Genomic DNA, 23011 nt, shown 5'->3' on the forward strand with positions numbered 1-23011 from the left:
AGCCTCACTGGAATGAAGCAGAAAGGCAGAAACAGAAGGAAGGAGGGTCCTTCTGCACAAGTGTCCTGATACACTCTGCTAAAAATTCTGAAAAACATTGCAAATGTATACAGTATTCACTCTATATTTGTTTCATCTTCCGAAAGCCAAAAACATATACAAAGTGTTTAGAGTCAAACCCTCTTGCTCTATACCTAAGCCTCGAAGTTTCCTAATTCATATTGATCTCCTTAGTATGTAATAGCTTTCCTTGGTTGTTTTTTTTTTCTTTTATTACAAAAAACTCATATTAAAAAGTAAGGGAATCTCTGAACCGTTTGTCAGCTCTGGGGAGCACAGATCCTTCAATATCAAGTGTAAATTATTATTCCTGGTCTTGCTTTGTCCTGATGGTTCTTTTGGAGGTGAAGATTTGAAGCAAAGTGACAAGGGCAGTGGGTACTGCAACCACAGCCCTTGGCAAGGCTGGAAATCCCCCAAAAGACTAATATTAGGGTCTTGTGCCACAGTCTCTGTGAACCTGTTTCTTCTCCTCCTCAGGAACGCACAAATGCTGTGGTTCTTCTTCCTGAGGAGTCTCAGAGCAGGAGAACACAGGAAGATAACACAGTATGGTTCAGTATTTAAACATATGGTCTATAGTTTGTCTGAGGAGATGTTTTTTTTTCCTATTCCCAAACTCATGATGTAGCCTGTTTAGTTTTATCGATCTAAACATTTTCTGTAACAAGGAATTTGAGTCCTTCCAGGTCAACTAATTTACATGATAAAGTAGCTGATAGAAAATATACCTGTTAGAAAAGAAAACACACCGAGTTCTGTGTGTTTTGGCCATTTCCACTTGCTTTTTAATACATGCAGCACAGAAGTATGCAGGAATGAGATGACTTGTCGTGTTTGGAGCTCTGTGAGCACAGAAAAAAAACCCATTAACTTTCAGTGCTAAAAAGATTTGGATTTACAGAACCTTTAAAACATGTCTGTGCCAAGTTTATTGCTGAATTATCCTTTGGCAGCATTTATTTTCAATATTTAATATATAGTCTCTACCCAGTGATGTCCATTGCTTTATGGTGAATGATGGAGGGGATGTGTCCTTAGGAAGGCAGATACCAGCACAAAGTGTGATTCCTTCTCCCAGTAACACGAGGGTTTGGTAGGGAAGGCAGGGGTGCACATGTCTGGAGCTACAGTGTGTGTGCTATAGAGCAGATCCTTCACTGAGTGTGTATCTTAACAATTCTGACCTCTGATGTCACTGTTACCTGCTCAGCCAGTGCCATTAGAAATGCTGAATCCATTAACTTTGACAGATTTATGGGGTAAGCATATGTCACCAGCATTATGAGAAGCAGTTACATTCATGGGGAGATTTTATGATTCACTGTATCCGCTTATGTAAACCTTAACTTTTACGCCGAGAGCCGCTCGGGAGCGTGTTGTCCTGCTGGCAGGGTCAGGGAGCACAGCTCGGTGGGAGCAGGGAGCAGGAGTAGGGTCAGGGTGCGGGGCCTGCTGGGGAGCACAGCAGAAAGTGGGACCAGTAGGGTGTGGGGCTGATGGGCAAAGCTGGGAGGGAACAAGGCCAGCAGAGCTGGGGAGCCAGCGCTGACAGGGAACAGGGCCGGGCAGGGTTGGGAAGCAGGGCTGCTGGGACTGGGGAGTGGGACCAGGCAGGGCTGGAGAGGTTGGGGAATGGGACTAGTTGGGATTGGGAAGCAGGGCTGATGGAGAGCAGAATCAGGCAGGGTTAGGGAGCAGGACTATTGAGGTGCAGGGCTGTTGGGAAGCCGGACTTATTGGAGAGCAAGACTGTTGGAGAGCAGAGCTGTTCAGGAGCAGGACTGTTGGGGTTCGGGGCTGTTGTTGGGGAGCAGGGCTGTTCAGGAGCAGGACTCCTGGGGAGCAGTGCTGTCGTTGAGGCTCAGTGCTGTTGGGGTGCAGGCTCTGGCAGCTGCGGGTCCCGGCCGGGCGGGGAGGGGGGCTGGCTCAGAACCATCATCCCGGGCGCGGGCAGCGCGGAGCGGCGGGGGCGGCCCCAGCCCCGTAGCAGCCGGGACGGGGGGGCCGGGACTGACGCTCCCCGAGCCCTGCCCGGCCCTGCCCGGGGGGTGCGCGGTTCCCCCCGTGCCGCGGGGGCAGGGCCGGGGCGGGCCGGGGCGGGGGCCGGGGCCGGGGCCGGGCCGGTGCCAGCGGCGGGCGGGGACTCGCTGCCGGCGGCCGGGACAGCGCAGCGGCGGCCGCGTGATGAGGGAGCGGAGCGGCACCTCCGGCGGCGCTGGCGGCGGCTCGGGCGGCCCCGCCATGGACAGGCGGCCGCAGCGCCAACCCGAATACATGTCCGTGTGCCTCTTCGCAGAGGAGCCCTACCAGAAGCTGGCCATGGAGACGCTGGAGGAGCTCGACTGGTGCCTGGATCAGCTGGAGACCATCCAGACCTACCGCTCCGTCAGCGAGATGGCATCCAACAAGGTGAGCCCATATGCGGGACGGGGATGCGCAGTGGGCATGCAGGACAGGGATGCGATGCGGGGCACGGCAGCCCGATGCCCAACCAGTCTGCGCGTCTGTCCAGGACGGCAACTCCAAGTTAGTGTTGGGAAAGGGGGCGCGTGGAGGCACGGCCAGGAAAAACTTGCAGCGGGCGGTGTGGAGAGAGCGATCCGGGGCGGTGAGGGGAGAGCGGTCCGGGGTGGCATGGGGAGGGCAGTACGGGGTGGCGTGGAGAGAGTAGAGTGATCGCTGCCGCAGGCTCATTTCTGAGAATTAAAGAGGTTTCAGTTATCGCTGGTCCCTTGGAGCCGACATGACCAGGAACACTGTGCAAACCAGCTTACCACTCCAAAAGTCAATTAACTTCATTGTTGTCTGTCCGTAATAACGGCGAACTGTCAACATTGTGGTCTGGGATTTTATGGCTGTTTTGGCTTTCGGTAGCGTTTTAATTTGGTTTTTAATGCGCTGGGCTGGCTCGGCATCACTTGGCAGGACATGTTGAGGGTGCGAAGGGAAGGATGGTGCACAAGGAATGATCTCTGAGGGCAGCAGCTCTTTCGGGGTTTCTAATGTGAGCGAAAGGGGAGTTGTGAGTTTTTTTGTGAGGAGTAAAGTGCTGAAGTGTGTTTAAAGTCAGGAGGAGAGCAGAGTCCCAGGAGTATCCTGAGAAGCAGCAGAGAGGGAGGAAAGCAAAACGCAAGGTCTGAGCGCCTGTGTGCAACTTCTGGGAGCTGGTGTTCCAGCCCCGCTCCCCGCTGGATCTGGACTCCCCCACATCAGCCCAGCTTCGCTCCCGCATCTCCCCGAGCCCGCCTGTCCCTCGTGGGGCAGCCGCCGCAGGCAGACTGCTCTCCCTGCCCCGGGGCCCGGCCGCCTCCCCGTCGCTGCCCGGGGCTGCCAGCAGAGCCGGCACACCCGCGGGACGGGCTGGCAGCTCCCAGCCCTGTGCCTGCCTCTTCCAAGGATCCAAGACAGCGGTTCCAGCCCCGCGTTATCCGCTAAAGCGGTCACATTCCCAACCCGATCCCACTCTGGCTGCGGGATTCAGGATGCGGTTTATGCCAGCCACCTCCACGTCTTTGCCCAACTGCCGTGATTTTAAACCCAGTTCTGCACGAACCCCATGTTATTATTACTTTTTTTCTTAATTGGAAATTACTGAAATCAGAAATGCTGAATCATAAACTGAGTTTTTGGAAAATAGTTAAGCAAATAAATCCCATGTTGTTTCAGCTTCCTCCTCTGGTAGTGATCACCACGATGTACAGGGGCAAAGGAAGCAGTAAAAGTTTTATAGGTCGAGCTTTCAAGAAAGGAATATTATTTTTTTGTTTGAGTTTGTGTTGAAGGAAGGCTGGATGAAAGTTGAGAAGGGTTTAGGCTGCACCTCCAGTATGGACACTGATGCCCTTCAGTTTGAGGTTACTTATTTTTGCTGAGTGACAAATCTGGAGTTGTGAAGGTGAAAGATTTAACTAAATTGCTTATGTAGCAATTAAAAGTTGTGGTCTCTCTGTGTGCAGATGACTTACAGCTAGTTCAAGCTAAAGGTTCCTGAAACTTTGTTCTTTCGTAACCCATTTCTGAAATGTTTGCACTTTTTGGTCAACTTCCAGTTTCACAGTTTTCATCTGTGAAAGAGAAGCATAAAATGGCCTCACACCTTGCTTCCCTTTCCTCAGCAGCAGTAAATATTGACACAATTCATAGTATGGTTTGGGTTGGAAGGGACCACAAAGATCATCTCGTTTCAACCCCCCATAATTTGGGGGGTTTGTGGTTTTTGGGGTTTGGTGGCAGACTCTGCAGTCTGACAGTCTGACAGTGCAAGGTTGGAAACCTGCATCTTCATGAGAAGGCTGCAACTGTCCTCCATCAGGCGGGTCTTTCCCTATGCCAAGTATCCCACTGCCAGCTTCACTCAAAGGCATTTCAATTTGTCACCGGTAAATAGCAAAACAGTCAGATGTTTTGAAAACAGGATGCTTGGGCTCCACATTATTAAAGAAAAACGGAAGGAGAAACAGTATAGATAGGAAGAAAGCAAATAGCCTCGGCATGCTCCCAAGTGCAGGAGCAGTATAAACAGTGACCTATCTTCCTGACCTCCGCTCTCACCAGTTCCTGGCCCTGCGCCACCCAAGCCAAACTACGTCATTTGAGACTGATAGTAGGCATGGCACAGCTGTTGCAAGTGTGACTCGAATTTCCTGTCTCCTTCCTGACAGACGTAGTTTAGAAAATCCAGAGTTGCAACAACAGCAGAGAGAGAGGGAGGATCTCAGCATACGTGTTCGCAGGGTGATTCTCAGAAGCCCTGCACAAGAAAGGAATCGGTGGCTGGGGGGAAGCGCCATGCAGGACGGCATCCTGGCTTTGAGCTGATGGGTTTCGGAAAGCAGCGGTTAAAACATGTGCGTATACTTTTTTAAGCTGTGAGTTAATGACAGGAGGAGTGAGGAAATGAGCAGCCAATCTTCCAGTGAGCTAACGAGCCGATTGCGCTGACATCAGTGCGAGCAGAGGGAGCACTGCCGCTTGCACAGCGGGACCTGCAGTCCCACGAGCTGGAATCCGACAGAAAACTGGCAAAGAGGGAACTCTGTGCCCTGGAGTGCTGTCAGTGTTCCTGAGTCCTGACGCATTATCCGAGCAGTGCTTGATCTGCAAACCAGCCCAAGCCCTCGTGGCTCCAGCTGCAGGACTGACTGTGCACAGTGCCCTTACCTTTCTAAAGTAGAGAAAAAAAAATTGCTTCCAAAATTACCTGGTTGCAGCTGACATGAAGGGAATTTATTTTCCTAACGCTATACTGATCGTTTACTGTGAGCTGATATGGCCCTGCAGCTTTGCAGTGAAACAAAATTACCTATAAGAAGCTCTGCAGGCACTCAGTGCTGCCTGAGGAAGCAGACCACACTTATTTACGTTATTGTAACATATATATTCTTTTATTCCTGCATTTATCACCCTCTCCAGCTCCCAGCTCAAGCAACTGCTATTTCTCAGAAGGGTTTGTGACTCAAGATCCTGATGATGAGGAAGGGGGTATTTTCTCTCTTGGTGGCCACCCTGTAACGTTGTGTTTGGCATTGGGCAGCTGTCCCCAGCCTCACTTGTCCTGCAGACAGAAATGCAGGACCTGGTCAGCTCTGTTCCCTAATATAGCATTTGGGATCTGAGGGAGGATGTGCTCAGTGCATCCCCTGATTCATAAGAAGGAACAAGTATCTTTCCCAGATGAAGTGCCGGTCTTGCCAGCTCCAAATTTTTATGGAGCCATAATGTGATAAAATTGAGGGATGAAGTAAATATATTGATTCTCAGGAGCTACCTCCCTGTCTGTGCAGGATACACCCAAAAGGTGCTAAGCAGCACCTTTCCACCTCCTTAAATTAGATCAGTCTCATTTAGAGCTTTTTGCAGTCCATCAAGTCCAGATAATGTCATTTGTGGTCTGTGGGAATATTCAAAGTTTAGGTGGACAGAGATGGTGTAATGAGAGTTCCTGCTGTGTGCTCTCCGACTTCAAAAACCCACTTCTCTTCCCAGGCTGTTCGTGCAGCTACACCCACTGCAGAGTAAATCCTTAAATTATCTTATTTTGTCTTTAAAGACATCTCTGTTACTCCCAAGTGCTGGATAGCACAACTCAAATCTTGCCACCGAGGGCTGTGTCCAGCCAGCAGGTCGGAGCAGCATCACAACGGGGCTCCATGCTTGTATCTTGGTAGCTCGTGAGCCAGAAGCCACTAAGATAAACAGAACTGACTTCATTTTGCTTGTGTTTCTAAGGGCATTTCGGTCAGAAAAGAGGAGCAAGGGCCGCACCTCGCTTTCAGGAGAGAGTAGCTAAATAAACATCTGGGCACTAATGTAAACTGCTGAGGTCCGCGGTGGAGGTCGAGGGCGGCGCGGGGCCAAGTGCCAGCGGTGTATGTGCCGGGCTGCACAACGTCCCCGCTCGTCCTCCTCCCTCCTGCCAGTCTGTCAGCCCCCAATATCGTCCCCTTCCTACGTGATGTTTCCCTTAAGTGGTGCCGAGCTGTTTAGTCTTTCCCTTGCTTTTCGCTGTAACTTCCTTTGTTTAATAAGCTTTAAAATAGCCGAGCGCTGCACAAAGAGGGGTCTGTTCGCTGGTGCAGCAGCCGGAGAAACAAAGAGACTTCCACGTCTCCTGTTTTCACAAGCCGGGATGAATCACTGAGCTCCGCGCGCGGTTCCCCGGCCGCACGCCGGTATTCCCCTCGCCCGGGGACACTGGCGGTACGGAAGCGGGGGCTGGAAAGCTGGGAGAGCTGTGCTCCCGGAGCAGCCCCTGGCACTGCTCCCTGCGGTCCCGCAGAGCCGGTCCCCGCAGAGCCCCGCGCACGTCGTGCCGCTTTGACGTCGGCGCTCCGTTAACTGTTTCGTTCACGTCCAGCTGCGGGCGGCGGAGCGGGACACCACACCAGCGGGATGCTCCAGGAGGTAGGAGCTCTTTAGGGCTGAGGATGGGAATGTTATCTCCATCTTTGTGCTGTTTGATGGGGTTTCATTCGTGGTGAGGATGTCCTTGTCCTAGAGGACAGGGGACTGCGTTTCTACAGTGATGCGGAAGCCAGGGTTTGTCACTGAGACACTCAGGAGTGATGAACAAGAGGTTCCAGAGAAGGCTGCTGGGTGAGGAGGGAACTGGCTCTGACCCAGACTGTGAAACCCCTCAAAGCTCCTCATGGATGTTCAGGAAAGCTTGGTCTGAGTCAGCTCCTCTGTATCAGTTCTCATCATCATGATATATGGACTTCTAGAGTAGCCGTCTCTGTATCCATCATATTCTTCCTCCTTTGCTCTTTGGCCTCTAAAATATATATCATTCTGGTTGTATCAGTTAGCTTATAGGTGCATAAAAATCAGGAGTTGGACTCAATGATCCTGATGGGTCCCTTCCAACTCAGCATATTCTATGATTCTATGAAATATGCCATAAAAGTGGGGTGCGGATAGTTGGGGCCATATGCATTTAACAGTCTAATATTTTGCTCTTGCCAGCTCTCTGGGCTGTCAGATATCCTAGTTAAACTGATTCAAATATTTAAAAAATGAAATATTGGAAATCTGCAGTGTTGGCTGTGGGAAGTGTGGGTACAGGATTAGGAGTCAGTGCCACTGTTTCAGATATCTTCCTAGAGCAGAGGGACTCTGAGTGGTGGATGCTTTCTCATCTTCTGGGATTGATGTGGTAAATGTGTGGGAAAAGCCCATCTGAGGGAGATCCCACAGCCACGCACAGCATATGTGCTGCTGATGCAGAGATGAAGACTTTGGGGGTAGAAATTTGGTTCAAATCTCTCTTCCCAGGAGCCTTTGTGGGGACCTGTCATCCCTCCTCCCAGACACAACGGTGCCCAGGACCTTCTGGCATGTCCTTTAAACAATCCTGCTTTTAGTAGGACATGATGGGTTTTAAGAGTTCTGCATTCTCAGACTTCTACGTTATAACATATTAGGGTGGGGCTTAAATAAATAATAGCTCAAAGGCAGGTTCTAAATGAATCATGATCTGAGGGCAGGACTGGAGAGTGACTAACTGTTCAGAGCAGGGACCTCTCTGGAGTGAAGCAAGGATACTGGAGACATGTGACATCCCAGAAGAGAAGCATCACTTAAAATGAAGGTGAGCTATGAAGGGTTTCAAAGCAGGGCTTAATACTTGGAGCAGTCCTACTTTTGATCTTCATTTTGTGGACCAGGCCAGTTTCCATAATCTGACTCCAAGTCCTAATTTTTCACCCAGTTGCAGAGCAACTGCATTCACTGGGGCACTTGGTGATCCAAATATTTGCACTAAGTGAAACCTAATTGAAAGATGGTGTGTTATCAAAGGCAGGACATGTTGTGGAGATTTAGCGCGTTGAAGACTCATCATCAGAGCTCTTTAGAGGGAGAGATTCCTCCGATTAAAGCCTTTGCTCAGTGTTTAAAGCCAACAAACCAGAAGTGCCTCACCTTGCTGCTGGTTTAGCATAGCTAAATGATCTGCTGGTTTAGCACAGAAAAATGATTCTGCAGTGCATTTGCCTATCTCTATGTGAGAAGGATTTTTCATTTAAATGTATTTACATTAATTAGTGCCTTCTGTATGGTTTTGATGCTTGGATTAGGCTCATTTTCATTTTGGCAGGACCAGCTACCACATTTGGGGGGGGATACTGTATTGTAGAGCTATCCTGACTTCTTGCCAGGACTTAAACTGACTTCTTCCCAGGACTCACTCTTTTGTCCCGTGTTTTCTGAAGCAAACAGACTTCTGTCAATTAAAAATTGCCAGAGTTTTTTTCATCGTGGGCATCTTTGAAAAGTCATCTCAGGGCACAAAGTTATTTGAATTTTCCAGAGCCTGTTCTCCTACTCAGGTAAAACCCCAGCTGAATTTGCCTAAATGATGACTGCAGAGCTTGATTCAAATTTAAATTAAATTTAAATTGCTACTTCATACGATTAACAAAATCCTGTGTTTAATTGCATTGCTCTCTTGTTAAATGACAAATGCTCTTCCCTCTCAGTTGTTTGTTGTTTGTTTGATTTGGGTTGGGTTTTTTTCTGAAGATTGAGACTCTAATCCAGGTTATTTAATCCAAATGTCCAGCATCTCCCGATTCCACGGAGGAGCAGGGATGGCTCTGCCTGCTCCCTGCAAGTGGCTGGGTGGTTTGTGGGCTCTCCTTACGTAGTTGTTTGGCTTCCTCTGGCACTGAAGGCCTCAGCAGTGTGGTTTGTATGGGTGTGACTGACACAAGATTTTGGTCTGAGATCTGCAGCCTCCTGCAGCACTATCTGCTCTCCAGGCCACAGATGTTGTCAGCTGCATCAGGTCTTTCTTTAATCAACTTTGTGTCAACAAACAAGCTGCTGTAGGTTTTAATTTTGCTGGTGCTTCCTTGCCTTCAGCATGGGCTGGTTCTCATCACCTCTCCTTCCCGATTCTCCTTTTGCAGTTAACACAACAAACACTTTTCCACCTGGTAAAACTCTAAAAACGATTTTGCAGAATGAGTGTTTTTGCTTGTTTCTGCTTTTATTTTCTCACCTCTTATTTGAGTAAAGAATAAAGGCAGTGCTAGGATGAGAAACTGGTATGAACACTCACCCCACTACATTCAGCTGGTGATGGGTACCACCTTTCTCAGGAAAGGTGATACTGCTCTCAGCAGTTACCCCTTGGCTGTGATGTGCCACTTGTGTGGTTCTTCCTCCCAACAGCGCAATTTATTTTATAAAATGAACCTTTCAATGATGGACAGAGAGTGCCATTCCATGGAGATCATTGCTGAGCTTCTGGGTGGTTCTTGCCCTGTGTAGTTTGGTATTAATGGGGAGGAAATCCATAGAAAATCCAGTAAGATGAGATGTAGACTCCAGATATTAATTAAGTCTGTATTAATTGGCTAGAAGAGGCCTAGTCTTCATGTAGGAAGAGCATTTTGGATGACGCAGAAATCAACCCAAGCTTCTTCCAAAGAAACCCAAAGCTTCAGTTCAAGCTTCAGGCTGGACCAAACCCCACTGACTGGTGGTTTTTCCACCCAAGGAGACACACAGTGTGTGCTTTGTCACATCACATGGGGAGAAATAAGTGTTGGATGGGGCTCAGAGCAAGCTGGTCTAGTGGAAGGTGTCCCTACCCATGGCAGGGGGCTGGAATGAGATATTCTTCGAGGTCCCCTGCCAATCCAAACCATTCTAGGATTCTGTGAAATCTTAAACTCTCCCAGTCCTAGTATTTCATATCAATCCAAATGTAAAACTAACCCAGGGTCTGTTGGATCCCAAATGTAAACCTAAGCCAAGGTCTGTTGGATCCCAGGTGCATCCATGGTGTTGGATACACCGAGGCTGGCATTCCTGGGCCGGAGCTGCTGCAGGACTGCCCGCCGGAGGAGGCGGCAAGCAGATTTGGCCCTGCAGGCATTTCTCCGTGTGCCAACACAAACCCAGGCAGGCACACCTTATAAACACATGACACATTCATTTTCAGGAAAGCAAAGGGGGTGGTTTCTCCATGACCTTACCCATTCCCCCGCAGCGGGTGGAGGGGTTTTTCCTCTGCCTTACCCGTTCCCAGCAAGTGAGTAACATGCCCCGAGCCTGCTTTGAAATGAAGAAATTCAGTATGGTTTCGAAGCAGCGCTAATCCACAGTGCTTTCCTTGGGCAGGATCCTATAGGGAGTTTTTTCTTTCCGGCATTCGAATGCAATTTGCATATTTCAAGTCTCATTTGGCTGGAAATGAGCTGGAAAGGCACACTCCGCTTCAGGTTCCAATTCATCACTTTTTTAAGCCCCGTGTTGCGTAAATCCGTCCCACCCAAGGGAGGTTCTGCTGCTCTCAGAAATGCTAAACTTCACGGGTAAAATCTGAATATTGTTCTGTCTACATCAGATATATGTTATTGCTTTCATGAGCAGCCACATGCTGATTTATGGCAACATGCTATTTATTTATCAACATTTACATTGTGGATTTTTAAATTATTCTAATAACATCAGGCCAACAAGTTGGTCATGATGTTGCTCCTTTAAAGTCTTCCTTTGAACATATATATAAATCAACTCTGCTTTGATGTGAAATTGGAGATTTCATAACCGTGTGTTTACTTTTTGGTTTAAAAAATAAGCTGAAGGGAAAACAAAAAAACCCCAAAAAACAAATAGTACTTTGTATCTCATTAAAAATAGTTTCTAACACATTAAACATGATATTGTTTTAGGAAACAAGAACTAGAGAGAGTTGCAAAAACATTTGATTTTTTTAATGACTGATAGTTGACTGCAACCATTCCACTTTTCTTCAGGCACTGAAATACAGCTGAAAACTTTTTCCTTTAGTGCTGATTAGGGTGAAACAGGCTTGTTTTTTTTATTTAAGCATTTAAATGCACCTTCCCATCACCCTCCATGGGAGTGCCTAGAAAGGAAAATCAGTAGGAATTATGAAGTAACAAGGACTGCTGCAAATTCATTTGACACAGTCCTTTCTGTAAGTGATGTAAGAGCAAGAAAACACAGATAAGCAGGGTTACTGCTCCTACAAATTAAAGAATTTTAACTCTTGACTTGCAAACTTGCCAAGAAACAACAAAAGAAGTGGTCCATACTTCAAAAATCCAGGAGTTTGGTCTGCTTAAGGATTCGGTCTCTGTGCAATACAGGAATGAGGTCTGTCAGGATGAGAGGGCTGGGTAAAACAAGCTTCAAGCTTCTCAAGCACGGGGATAATATTAATCCCATATTTTTTTAAATCTGCAGTAGACTGCCCCATCCATCCTTTCTGAGCACCCAGAGGTCCAGACAGAAGCATTACACACTGGCTGTCTGACCCGGTTGCCGTACACACGAATGAGTAATTTCCCTCCTGTGTGTAAATAATTTCCGATGGGACTATCGTTCCCGCTCCGTCACACGGGCAGGTGAGCGTCAGCTCCTCCCAGCTCCCAGAGCTGGGCATCCAACTATTCCCAGGAGTAGAGCTGTTAAATGGAGTTGCACCAAAGTTTAATTGCGCCTCTGGACCTGCAGTGATTTACCTGAGTAATTAAGTGAGGAGGATTCAGCCCAGCTGCTTCTGTGCGGAATCAAAGGCGAAAGTAACCCTTGTACCACAAATCCTTTTGTTCTGGGGATTTCTAGGAGCGGTGGAGGAGCGAGGGATGTAACGTTTGCGTCAGAAGGGTGGGTCACCGGGAAGGGAGTTTATAAACACTTTAACACACTGGAGATCTGCACCGAGATTCCTCCATCAAAGTGTGGGGTGGGACCCCTCTCTCCATAGGTACTCCAGGACGGAGCCCCACAGCATCTGAGCAGCTCTTTTATCTTGGAATTGCCCTCAGCTCCTGCAAATGACTAAAACTTTTTTAAGCAGCCTCTTTGCATAAGGACTCTTGGCCTCAGGGAACCCCAGCTGGTGTAAATTGACTTCAAAGGATTTACATCAGCAGCAGATACATCCTCCTGTCTTTATTCTGCCTGTGATGCACCAGGAACACCTCTGCTGCTGTACTCCAAAGGGGAATAGGAACAGGAATAACAGCAGGATTTATCACTGGAGCCTGTGTGGGACTGAAAAGGCCAAGAACTGTCTGTCCTTCTTCATGGCTTTCCCTAAGAGAGAAATAGAGTTGCTCCTTCCATAAAGAGCCAGAAGAGTGGGAATTTCCATACTGAAGCACTGGGGATGTTTCCTGTTCCCATCTGAGTCATACCATAGAATCATGGAATAGTTTGGGTTGGAAGGCACCTTAAAGCTCATCCTGTTCCACCCCCTGCCATGGGCAGGGACATCTTCCACTATCCCAGGTTGCTCCAAGCCCTATCCAACCTGGCCTTGGACACTTCCAGGGATGGGGCAAGCCACAGCTTCTCTGGGCAACCTGTGCCAGGGCCTCACCACCCTCACAGTCAACAATTCCTTCCCAATATGCCATCTAACCCTGCCCTCTGGCAGTGGGAAGCCATTCTCCCTTGTCCTGTCTCTCCAGACCCTTGTCCAGAGTCCCTCTCCATCTCTCTTGGAGCCCCTTTAGGCAGTGGAAGGCCACAGGAAGGTCACTCTGTATCACACACAGTGAGCCCAGAGCCAGAGCCCTCACAGTGCAGTTGGGCTCCTACATCTGGCAAATTCTATCTTAAATTAGGCCAAAGTTTCTTCTTCTGCCCCACACTCCAGTGAAGGAGTAAATACAAATATTGCAACTTCTGGTGGAGAAAAATCCTAAGCAGTGAGGGTTTGGTGTGGGCAGGCAAGAGGGGAACTGTGAGTGAACTTTCCCAATGGTAATCAAGGAAATTACCGCCCGCACGCATGACTGGAAAGCTGGAAAGAAACTGCGGATTCCCTCAACCAGAGGATGCCTGGGATAGGGTCACTGCTGGTAATCAAAGAGTGATTCAATTCTTGTAGACTTAATTTGGTGCAGATGACTTCTGCAGTGACTTCAGAGCATGCAAAACAGGAAAGCTCCAAGCAATGCTGTGGCTGTTTCTCACACAACCCTCCAGATGGTTCCAGAGTGTGGTGACTTGCTGGGAAGGTCAGCTGTACCACCATGTGTCTTTGGATATGGAAAATTGCAGTTGGGCTTCATCTTATTTCCATTATCTGCACTCTTCTCATCAGCTGATTGTGTTACTTGCATGGTCCTGTGGTTGGAGTTTCGGGTAGAGGGAAGGGAGCACTGAGCCCTTTTCCTGATTTTAATTCTTTTTAAGGGAAGCACCCTTAAAAGTCATTCCCTCCTGTGTCCACCCTTGTGCATGCACGTGCCTCAGTTCCCATCTGTGCAGCAAGGCTATCAGTGCTAAATTCCTTTGGAAAAGGCACTGAGATGATTATTAATAATGAAAATTGCAGCACAGGTCCACATGCTCCTGATGGGCATTACCGTAATTGCCCATGTTGCTGATGGGCATTACCATAATTACGAGGGGAGAGCACAAGCTCTCTGAAGCCCCATCCCTGTGTTTGCCTGGCATGGAGCAGTTGGCATTTTCTCATCACAACCCACAATCTGTTTGTTTTACCCTTTGCTGTCGCATCGATTTAAGGACCTGATCATTACAGAGGTTTACTCGTGACATCAGCCATTGATCCCTGCAGAGGCAGCAAACTGCTTGCTCCCTGCAGGCAAGTGGCAGAGCACTTGCCAGGGCATCCTGACATCAAGGGTAGCTCAGGAAAAATCCCAAATACACCCCATGAGCAGTGAAGACAGCCGGCATGCCTTGGTCCATGCTGGACCGTATGTTTTTGAAAGGGCATCATGTTATTAAGTAAATCTTGTTTAGGTGCCAGCATCGTTCAGATGGCAAATCATAATAAACTTTGCAAATCCTGTGAGAATTCCGACAGCTCCGTGGGTGTCTCAGCTGGGTTTGGCCCTGATAGTTCTTCTAGCAGTGCTTTGATTCTGCTGCCTGTGTTTATAAAAGGTTGCTGATTAAAAGTCTGGAAAAGTGAAGGAGATTAAGGCTGTTGGAGGAGCTGTGGGGGACAGATTCCCTGTTACAGATCGGATATGGGGATCCTGAGGTTGTTTATCTGTCCTCATCTCTGCTGCAGATGGCTTGGGTGACCTTGCGCAGACCATTTAATTGCTCTGTGCTGCTGTGAAAAGGGAGCAGCTGCCCTTTGTGCTTTATGGAGCCAGTTGTGAGGTAAAGGCATTTTTATCAGATGTTTGTCCATCACTTGGGATCATTTAACTGAAAGGGGCGATTGTATAGAAAACCCGACTGATTCAGCAGTGCTTAAAAGTCATTTGTGTGATCATCTGATGATGGTGTTTTCCTTGTAAAGATAAAGGCCTCGATCCAGAGAGCGTTTCAGCACATGCTTGGCTGTCAGGCTGTAGGAGTGCTCACGTGTCACTGGCTGGTGCTTGTGACCAGTGAAAATACGTCACGGTGAGGAGTGATGGGGTCAGAGCCCTCCTCCCCTCCCACGGCCTTTCTCTGCCTTGGTTTTCATCCTTGCTGCCACTCATCCTCCAACACTAAGGCTCCTCTTGGGAGTTTCAAAAATGCTTTTGTCCCTCTTGGTTGGCATGGAGTGTAGAGGAGACCCTGTGAGCAAAAGCCCATGGCCCAGTGCTCTGGAATGTCCTCCTGAGCAGCCAGCATCCTTCACATCCTCCTCCTGCCCGTATCCCATGAGATATCCACCTTGACATCCTGTTCCTTCTTGTATCACGAGACAATATTTAAGCTGTTTGAGTAACCTGGAAAGTGAAGCCTCACTGTGTGACATTGAGAATAGGTTTGGATTAGAGATTGGGAGGGAATTCTGGGCTGTGAGGGTGGGGAGGCCCTGGCACAGGTTACCCAGAGAAGCTGTGGCTGCCCCTTCCCTGGGAGAGTTCAAGGCCAGGTTGGATAGGGCGTGGAGCAACTTGGTGTAGTGGAAGATGTCCCTGTCCATGGCAGGGGGTGGAATGAGATGAGCTTTAAGATCCTTCCCAATCCAAATCATTCCATAATTCTACGACACTGGCAGGGCAAGGCAGAGAATGCTGCAAGAGAATCATGGAATCATAGAATGGTTTGGGTTGGAAGGAGACCTTGAAGATCATCCAGTTTCAACCCCCTTGCTGTGGGCAGGGACACTTTCCACTATCCCAGGTTGCTCCAGGCCCTGTCCAACCTCACCTTGGAGACTCCCAGGGATGGGGCAGCCACAGCTCTTCCAGACAACTTGTGCTACGGCCTCCCCACTCTCACAGGGAAGAATTTTTCCTGATGGGAAAACAGTTAAAATTTCCTGAGAGGAGAGAGCAGGGATGATGATGGCAGTGTCCCCAGCAGGTAGAACCCCATCTTTGGTCTGCACAGACAGCCACAGGGTAAAAGGGAGGTACCATCAGCTTCCCACTTCTGATAATAATGAATTTAAGGAGAGAAGAAGGTGGGTCACAGCTTCCTTTGCTCCATGTGCTTCTTGTAGCTGAAGGCTGAGCTGGAGTCCCATCTGGATGTTCTGGAGCCATGCCTTCTCCAGCCTGGGCAAAGAGGGAGCAGGGAGCAGGGGCACAGGCTGCCCCCATGCCCCACATGTCCCACAGCACATGAGGAAGCCTCGTGCCATCCTGCCAAGCCAGACTGGTAGCAGTGAAGGTGGCTAGAGACAGAAAAACATCTCAGAGCAAAGATGGCCCTTTTATTTTGGGAATCCTGGGCACTGTTGTGCGGGGTGTTCCAGGCAGCAATCACCAAGGACGTCCTGGAGCAGCAGGAGAGCTGCACATCCCAAGTGATTCCATGCTGGGGGCTGTGTCACACGCACAGCACAATGGGCTTTTCTTTTGATTCCATGCTAAAAGAACAGCTCCAGCTTCCTAATAAAGGGATTGCTTTTCAGTTTGAAATGAAAATTGTAGAAATCATTAAATCTTGAAGTTTAGATTGTGAATCACAGAATGGTTAGGGTTGGAGGAGGCTTTAAAGCTCATCTCGTTCCACCCCCCTGCCATGGGCAGGGACACTTACAAGAATATATTCTTGTGAGAAAGAATTTATGAATTGCATTTGTTACAGATTTAAGCTTATTATTAGTTTATACCTCTTACCTGGAAGATATTTCCAGTTTGTAAGGGTACATTTTGCTATGTTGCTACATTTTACCCTTTACCTCAAAGGAGAAAAAAAATGATCCCACTGAAAATGTGAAAATGATGCTTTTAAAAATCCATATAGGACTACCTGCTTTGAAAATCAGTCTCTGTAAGGATGAGGATTAAACAAAGCAGGAATGGAGAAGAGATTGCTGCCTACTTTTGCCTTATTTAAATATTCCCCGAGCTTCCTCCATTTTAATCTCCCTTAAAAAGATGGCTGTTACTAAAGCTGGCAGCCCCTCCGAAAGCAGCATCATTTTTCTGGCGTGATGTTCAGCTGAGCGAGCCTAATGTGGAGTGGGGACCCCCTTCAGCCAACTGAGCAACCGGGATGATTCCCAATTCCCCAGTGCTTCCAGCCATCCGGCTGAATCCACTCGGATCTGTCCTCGCTCCTTTGTGCAATCCCTGATTTCATTCCTCTCTCCTGCGAGCACATCCACCCACGGGCAGGCTCGGCAAGGATGCGATGCCAGGCTTGGCTTTGTCTGGGATTAGCAGCTGCTGGGCTTTGGGGGATCGCTGGCTTTGCTGAACGCTGATTTTTTTCCTGGACTGGGGAAGGGGGTGTCCGTGTTCCTAAGGAGCTCTCCTGTCTGACCGGTGATTTCTCCAGGAGGATTTGTGGACGGTAGCGAGGAGTTTTCCAAAATGCCTGAAGCAAACTATTTGTTATCTGTATCTTGGGGTTATATTAAGGTGGGTTTAATTCCTAAAGGACTATTAATGGCTAGTTCGTTTTGTGCTGTGTTGCTTGGATAAAACCTCTATCAGGAAAAAAATGCTTTTTAAATGGTTATTTATGTGTATTTTGGCAAGAACTCGACATGTGTGTAGTGTGCATGCAGAGTACATGTATGGAATTTTTTTATCCCTTTGGGAATTCAGTGTTGCAGGATAAAATGATGCAGCGATGAAAATGTTTGATTATAAAATCAGGAGGATTATAGCATGTATATGTGGGGGAATAATGTCTGAATCCTACATTTTACTGTAATGAGCTGAGCAGATCTTCAGATTTATGTCATATTTCTCCTCTGGATATGCAGTTGTCTTTTCCTTGCATAATACAAAATGGAGAAAACTTACAAAATCCAGAACAGGAGAAGGTTATAGGATGGAGAATTCTAACCCTGACAAGAATTTGAGCTTTCAGAGCAATTACCTGAAACGTTATTTCCTCATTTGTGACAGTAACAACTAATGTGCGTCTTTGGAGGAAATGAATGGTGTAGTTTAGTGGATTGAAAAGAAATATCCAGTCATGGTGATGCTGAACAGTATCTAAATGAAACCAAACCATGGCTCTGACTCCATTCCAAATATTCCCAGAATTTTTCTTTTAACATCTTGTTTGTGGACTCACCTGTGCTAACATTGGGTTGATTTGGGAAAGGATTCAGAAAAATGCCATCTTTGTCTGTGCTCTTCCCCTCCCAGTTCAAGAGGATGCTGAACCGGGAGCTGACACACCTCTCCGAGATGAGCCGCTCCGGCAACCAGGTGTCTGAGTACATTTCCAACACTTTCCTGGGTAAGGAATCACATCCCAAGCTTTCGGGTGACTCAGAGAAAGATTAATGGCAGCCTAATCACTGCTTGTGCCCAGCTTTCCTTTGGGGCAGAGCATTACTGAAATATGCTGGGGTTTTCACTTTCAAATAGATATGGGGAGGAAAATGATGGTGTTTGAGTAAGTCTATGCACAGAGGAATTCCTTCTCTAAACCAATGGATTTTGCTGTGCAGATTGAATGAGGCAGTTGGTAGCTGCTTTATGCAGTACTTGATTTTTGTGTTGACCTTATGTAAAGGACAAAGTCACACAAGCTCAACTTACAACTACTGCCTCATTCAGCTGCATCTTCCCCTTCAGAGACAGGGTTCAGATTAGACTCAGCCCAGACATTTTATATATTACTTTGTGTGAATTTGCTCATTTTGCACCAAAAGTCAGAATAAAGACTAAAGAGAATATTTTACATTTCATTAGTTTTGCCGGAGCCCACAGCACTACTGACATGAATGAATCCTCTGTGTCAACAAATATATTTATTATGAGAAATAGAATCTTCTGTGGAAGCAGCTTTAGAATTTGTGATCATTTGCATATAAAATGATATGTAGCAAAGTACCCTCATACATATCTCTGAGTCCAGCAGCTCCAAACAATGAGAGATATGGGATATTGGAGCTCGTGGAGAATTGTGCCCTGGGGTTAAGATGATCCTGGGTGCATTCACCGCATGACACACAATTATTTCCATTAAGGGATTTTAAAGTGATTCCAGTGGCCAGTTGCAACTGCAACTGCTGTCTGCATTTAGGACACATCACATCATTAATAATCCATGGAAGTCTGGAGCTGCTTTGTGGGATCCAATGACCCTGTCTTAGTCTTCAGCTTTACTGTGACATCCAGAATATGAATTAAAACAAGTAATTAGGAGCAAGGCTGTCCAGCTGCCAGCCAGCAGCCACTGCTTGGAGAGCCTGGGATACACAGCACGGCCACAGTGGCATGTTCAGGGAGCTGGTTGGTCATCAGCTCTTCCCATTAGGTGCAAGTCTGTGGAGCAGGATGGGCCTCAGCTGGAATTGCTTATGTGGCCACCAAAAATAAACCACACATACACTAAAGTCAGTGGAGTCTGTAATTCAGCAGGGGCTGATTAGCTGGAGCTGCTGCTGGTACTAATGGGTTTGTGTTATTCATGGAATCCTGGAATCCCAGACTGGTTTGGCTTGGGGGTGACTTCAAAGACCATTCAGTTCCACCTCTGCCATGGGCAGGGACACCTTCCACTAGACCAGGTTGCTCCAAGCCCTGTCCAGCCTGGCCGTGGACACTTCCAGGAATGGGGCAGCCACAGCTTCTCTGGGCAACCTGTGCCAGGGCCTCACCACCCTCATAGGAAGAATATCCCATCTATCCCTGTCCTCTGGCAGTGGGAAGCCATTCCCCCTTGTCCTGTCCCTCCAGGCCCTTGTCCCAAGTCCCTCTCCAGCTCTCTTGGAGCCCCTTTGGGCACTGGAAGGGCTCTAAGGTCTCCCTGGAGCCTTTTCTTCTCCAGGTGAACACCCTCAGCTCTCCCAGCCTGGCTCCAGAGCAGAGGGGCTCCAGCCCCGGGAGCAGCGTCATGGCCTCCTCTGGACCTGCTCTAACAGGTCCATGTCTTTCAATTCTTTCTATTCCCTTACTCAGACTGGGTCAGGCAACTGCATTTCCCTTTACAGGTCTGGACAATGGTCTGTTCATTCCTGTTCTGCTGCTCCTCCCATCCTCTGTGACAGTGACGTCCCTGTGTTCTGTGGCAGTGTGAGGCCACTCAGCCACTCAGCCTGTGTTTTGTGGCAGTGTGAGGGCCGTGGTGGTGCTGAGTGGTGCAGGCTCTCCAGACTGGGCCAGATTGCAGCCTGATTGCTCCCATTAAAAAAAAAAAAAATGAGTAAAGCTTTTAAAAGGATCATCAAGCTATTTTGGGAAGTCATGCTGTTACATTTTTTATGAATTACTTTTTCCCCCCTAAAATTTGGTTTAAAATTAAATGAACACACAAAATAACAGGAGCCTACAGCTGAGGAGGTTGAACAAACAAACAAAAAAAGAAATATGTGGGTAGGACATTCATTTATCTCTAAGCAGCACTTGTTAGATTGGGATAATTTACAGATATTAAAACCAGATAATGTGATCTCGTTCAGTCTCTTAATTTTATTAGAGCCCGCAGTGACAGGACAAGGGGGAATGGCTTCCCACTGCCAGAGGGCAGGGTTAGATGGGATATTGGGAAGAAATTCTTCCCTGTGAAGGTGGTGAGGCCCTGGCACAGGTTTCCCAGAGAAGCTGTGGCTGCCCCATCCTTGGAAGTGTCCAAGACCAGGTTGGATGGGATTTGGAGCAACCTGGTCTAGTGGAAGGTGTCCCTGCCTGTCATGGCAGGGGATGGATCTGGGTGACCTTGAAGGTCCCTCCCAACTCAAACCATTCTGTGATTCCATGATTAAATGAGCTGAGAAGGCACCAAGAAGTGATGTCCTCTGCAGAAGGTCCAGTCCTGCAGTCACTGGGCACACCTTTAGATCCATGTGAAGGTCAAAGATGACAAACAGTGGTTTTATTATTGGCCCCATCACATAAACAGGGAAGATCATGGTGCCCTTTTGGGACAAGTTCTGTCTAAGGGCTGAGGGGTGTTGCTGCCACCACCAGGGACACTTGATTTAACAAATCAGAGATTTCTGTCCAAGAATGTCCATTTTACACTGCCTTAATGTTAGTCATTGCTAAGGAGATTATGTAGAGGAAAGTCCTTCAGTGGTTCAGCAAAAACACGCAAGGGAAACACCCACTGATGTCAGCCAGGCTGTTGCTGTGAATAATGGCTTCTTTCTTAATTGCAGTGCTGCAGATACACTGGTAGTTCTGATTTCAGAGGATTTTAATTAAGCCAAGGCAAAAGTAACTAATGCCTACAGGCCTTGTCCCTCTGAAGGTCCTCAGGAATGCAAAGGTGCAAAGAGATTATTATAGCTTTTTCTACGAGTCCATGAAAAATTATTTCTATGGAAGTAATGAGCAAGTGTATCTCCACTTTAATTCAGCAAATAAATCAGCTCTAAGGGCAGTAAATAACATATGTGGAGATATTTATTGATTTATTTGTTTATTAAACACATCTCCACAGCCAAGTTTGTACCTATTTCGTGTGGACTAATATTGTTATTATCTCTGAGAATGGCAAGAAGAATGTGGCCTGTGCTTTGTATGTTATTCTCTACATATTTGTAAAGGACAAACCTTTAATAAATCAGTGTCACAGATTTGTTACTGGGTTGGTGCTCTAAGAGCAGGGGATGTTGACACTAATAATTACCAACATAGGGAATGGGAAAATACAAACTTTTTAAGCTTTAATGAGGAAAAATGTGTTGTTGGGATATGTATATTTCCCTTAAAATAGGTAATAAAAATTAATTGGGATTTAGCCACGAACAGAACCTGGTGCCCTTCAGGCATGGAGAATCACAGAAGCATTTAGGTTGGAAAGCCTTCTTAGACTAGTAAATCCAGCCATCCCCAGCACTGACCCATGTGCCCAAGTGCCACATCCACACATAGAGACACATTCCTGGGCATGTGCTGTGTCCCATGCACCATGCACCATGAAAATGACTACAAGGAAAGCAGCCTGGTCTTAAACAATCATAGAATATGCTGAGATAGAAGGGACCCATCAGGATCATTGCACCCAACTCCTGGCCCGGCACAGGACACCCCAAAAATCACACCAAGTGTCCCAGCAGGGCTCAGTGGCAGGTTCAGTCTTTCAGAGAGGAACCAGAGGTTGTGTCACTGTTTTGCTTTGGCTTTTGGGTCCCAAAATACAAGACCCCTGGCAGGAACACCTGGGTTTGAACTGGCGTGTGGAGCCACTTAGTGAGCAAAGCCAAGGGTTGATTTTGGAGGTGTGACCAGTGCTTGTGCTGCAAACGGTGTTGGCTCATTTCACCTTGATTTGTTACAGACAAGCAGAATGATGTGGAGATTCCTTCTCCCACCCAAAAGGACAGAGAGAAGAAGAAAAAACAGCAGCTCATGACACAGATCAGCGGAGTGAAAAAATTAATGCATAGTTCAAGCTTAAATAACACCAGCATTTCACGATTTGGCGTGAAAACTGAAAAGGAAGATCATCTGGCCAAGGTATGACAGATTCTTGCCATTCTGGGGAAAGCTGGAAGCTGGGAAAGGACTGGATGAATGATTGCCCCCCTTGTAAAACTGTAATCAGTAATCCTGAAGTGATGTGACCATTAAAAATGTTGTAATTAATGGTAGCAGGCCCTAACAGCATATTCTATGTTTATAAATGCTTATAATTATCCCTAAAATAATAAGAAGAAAAGTGATGAAGGCTGAGGAGAGCAATTATCAAACACAAAATCAGCCCTTCACAGTTACTCTGTGTTCCTGTAGTTTATTAAGTACACATATTCATGCACTTACATAATTACAATAATTATTAAATTTGCATATTTTGGAACTTTTGGGAAAGTTCAAAGATAGAACTTCTTCACACCAGAAGACGTGGTGCAAGTGAGAAATGCAGAATTGTCTGGAAAAATAATGTAATTATTCTCTTTTTGTCCTCTCAAAAGGAACTGGAAGATCTGAATAAATGGGGTCTGAACATATTTAACGTGGCCAGATATTCCCACAACAGGCCCCTCACCTGCATCATGTACGCCATATTCCAGGTTTGTCACTTCCTGCCCAAATTTGCTATTCTTTTATGGCACTACTTTAATTTCTTATTGCTTTCAGATTTGTTGTCTTCTCCAGCACGACCTTCTTACTTGATA

The 23011-nt window shown here is 47.3% G+C and overlaps 1 protein-coding gene and 1 long non-coding RNA gene across 7 annotated transcripts in view; both read left to right on the forward strand.

The window, feature by feature from the left end:
- PDE4B (phosphodiesterase 4B) overlaps positions 1-23011 on the forward strand; it is a 198522-nt gene that overhangs the window by 167139 nt on the left and 8372 nt on the right. For 3 of the 6 annotated variants that reach the window (XM_032697262.1, XM_032697263.1, XM_032697264.1), the window contains 4 exons: positions 2360-2472; positions 18087-18180; positions 22174-22352; positions 22808-22906. In XM_032697262.1, coding sequence (XP_032553153.1) covers positions 2360-2472; positions 18087-18180; positions 22174-22352; positions 22808-22906 — 485 coding nt within the window. Of the gene's footprint in view, positions 1-2359; positions 2473-4713; positions 4911-6939; positions 6967-16750; positions 17346-18086; positions 18181-22173; positions 22353-22807; positions 22907-23011 lie in introns of those variants that run through there. The other 3 variants (XM_032697266.1, XM_032697267.1, XM_032697265.1) reach the window with 3 other exon arrangements.
- Positions 7959-13972, forward strand: LOC116791350. The gene is made up of 3 exons (XR_004358703.1): positions 7959-7970; positions 9782-11921; positions 13963-13972. It is a non-coding gene; the product is annotated as an uncharacterized LOC116791350 (long non-coding RNA).

The sequence above is a fragment of the Chiroxiphia lanceolata genome, chromosome 9 (assembly GCF_009829145.1).
Source record: "Chiroxiphia lanceolata isolate bChiLan1 chromosome 9, bChiLan1.pri, whole genome shotgun sequence".
Lineage (NCBI taxonomy): Eukaryota > Metazoa > Chordata > Aves > Passeriformes > Pipridae > Chiroxiphia > Chiroxiphia lanceolata.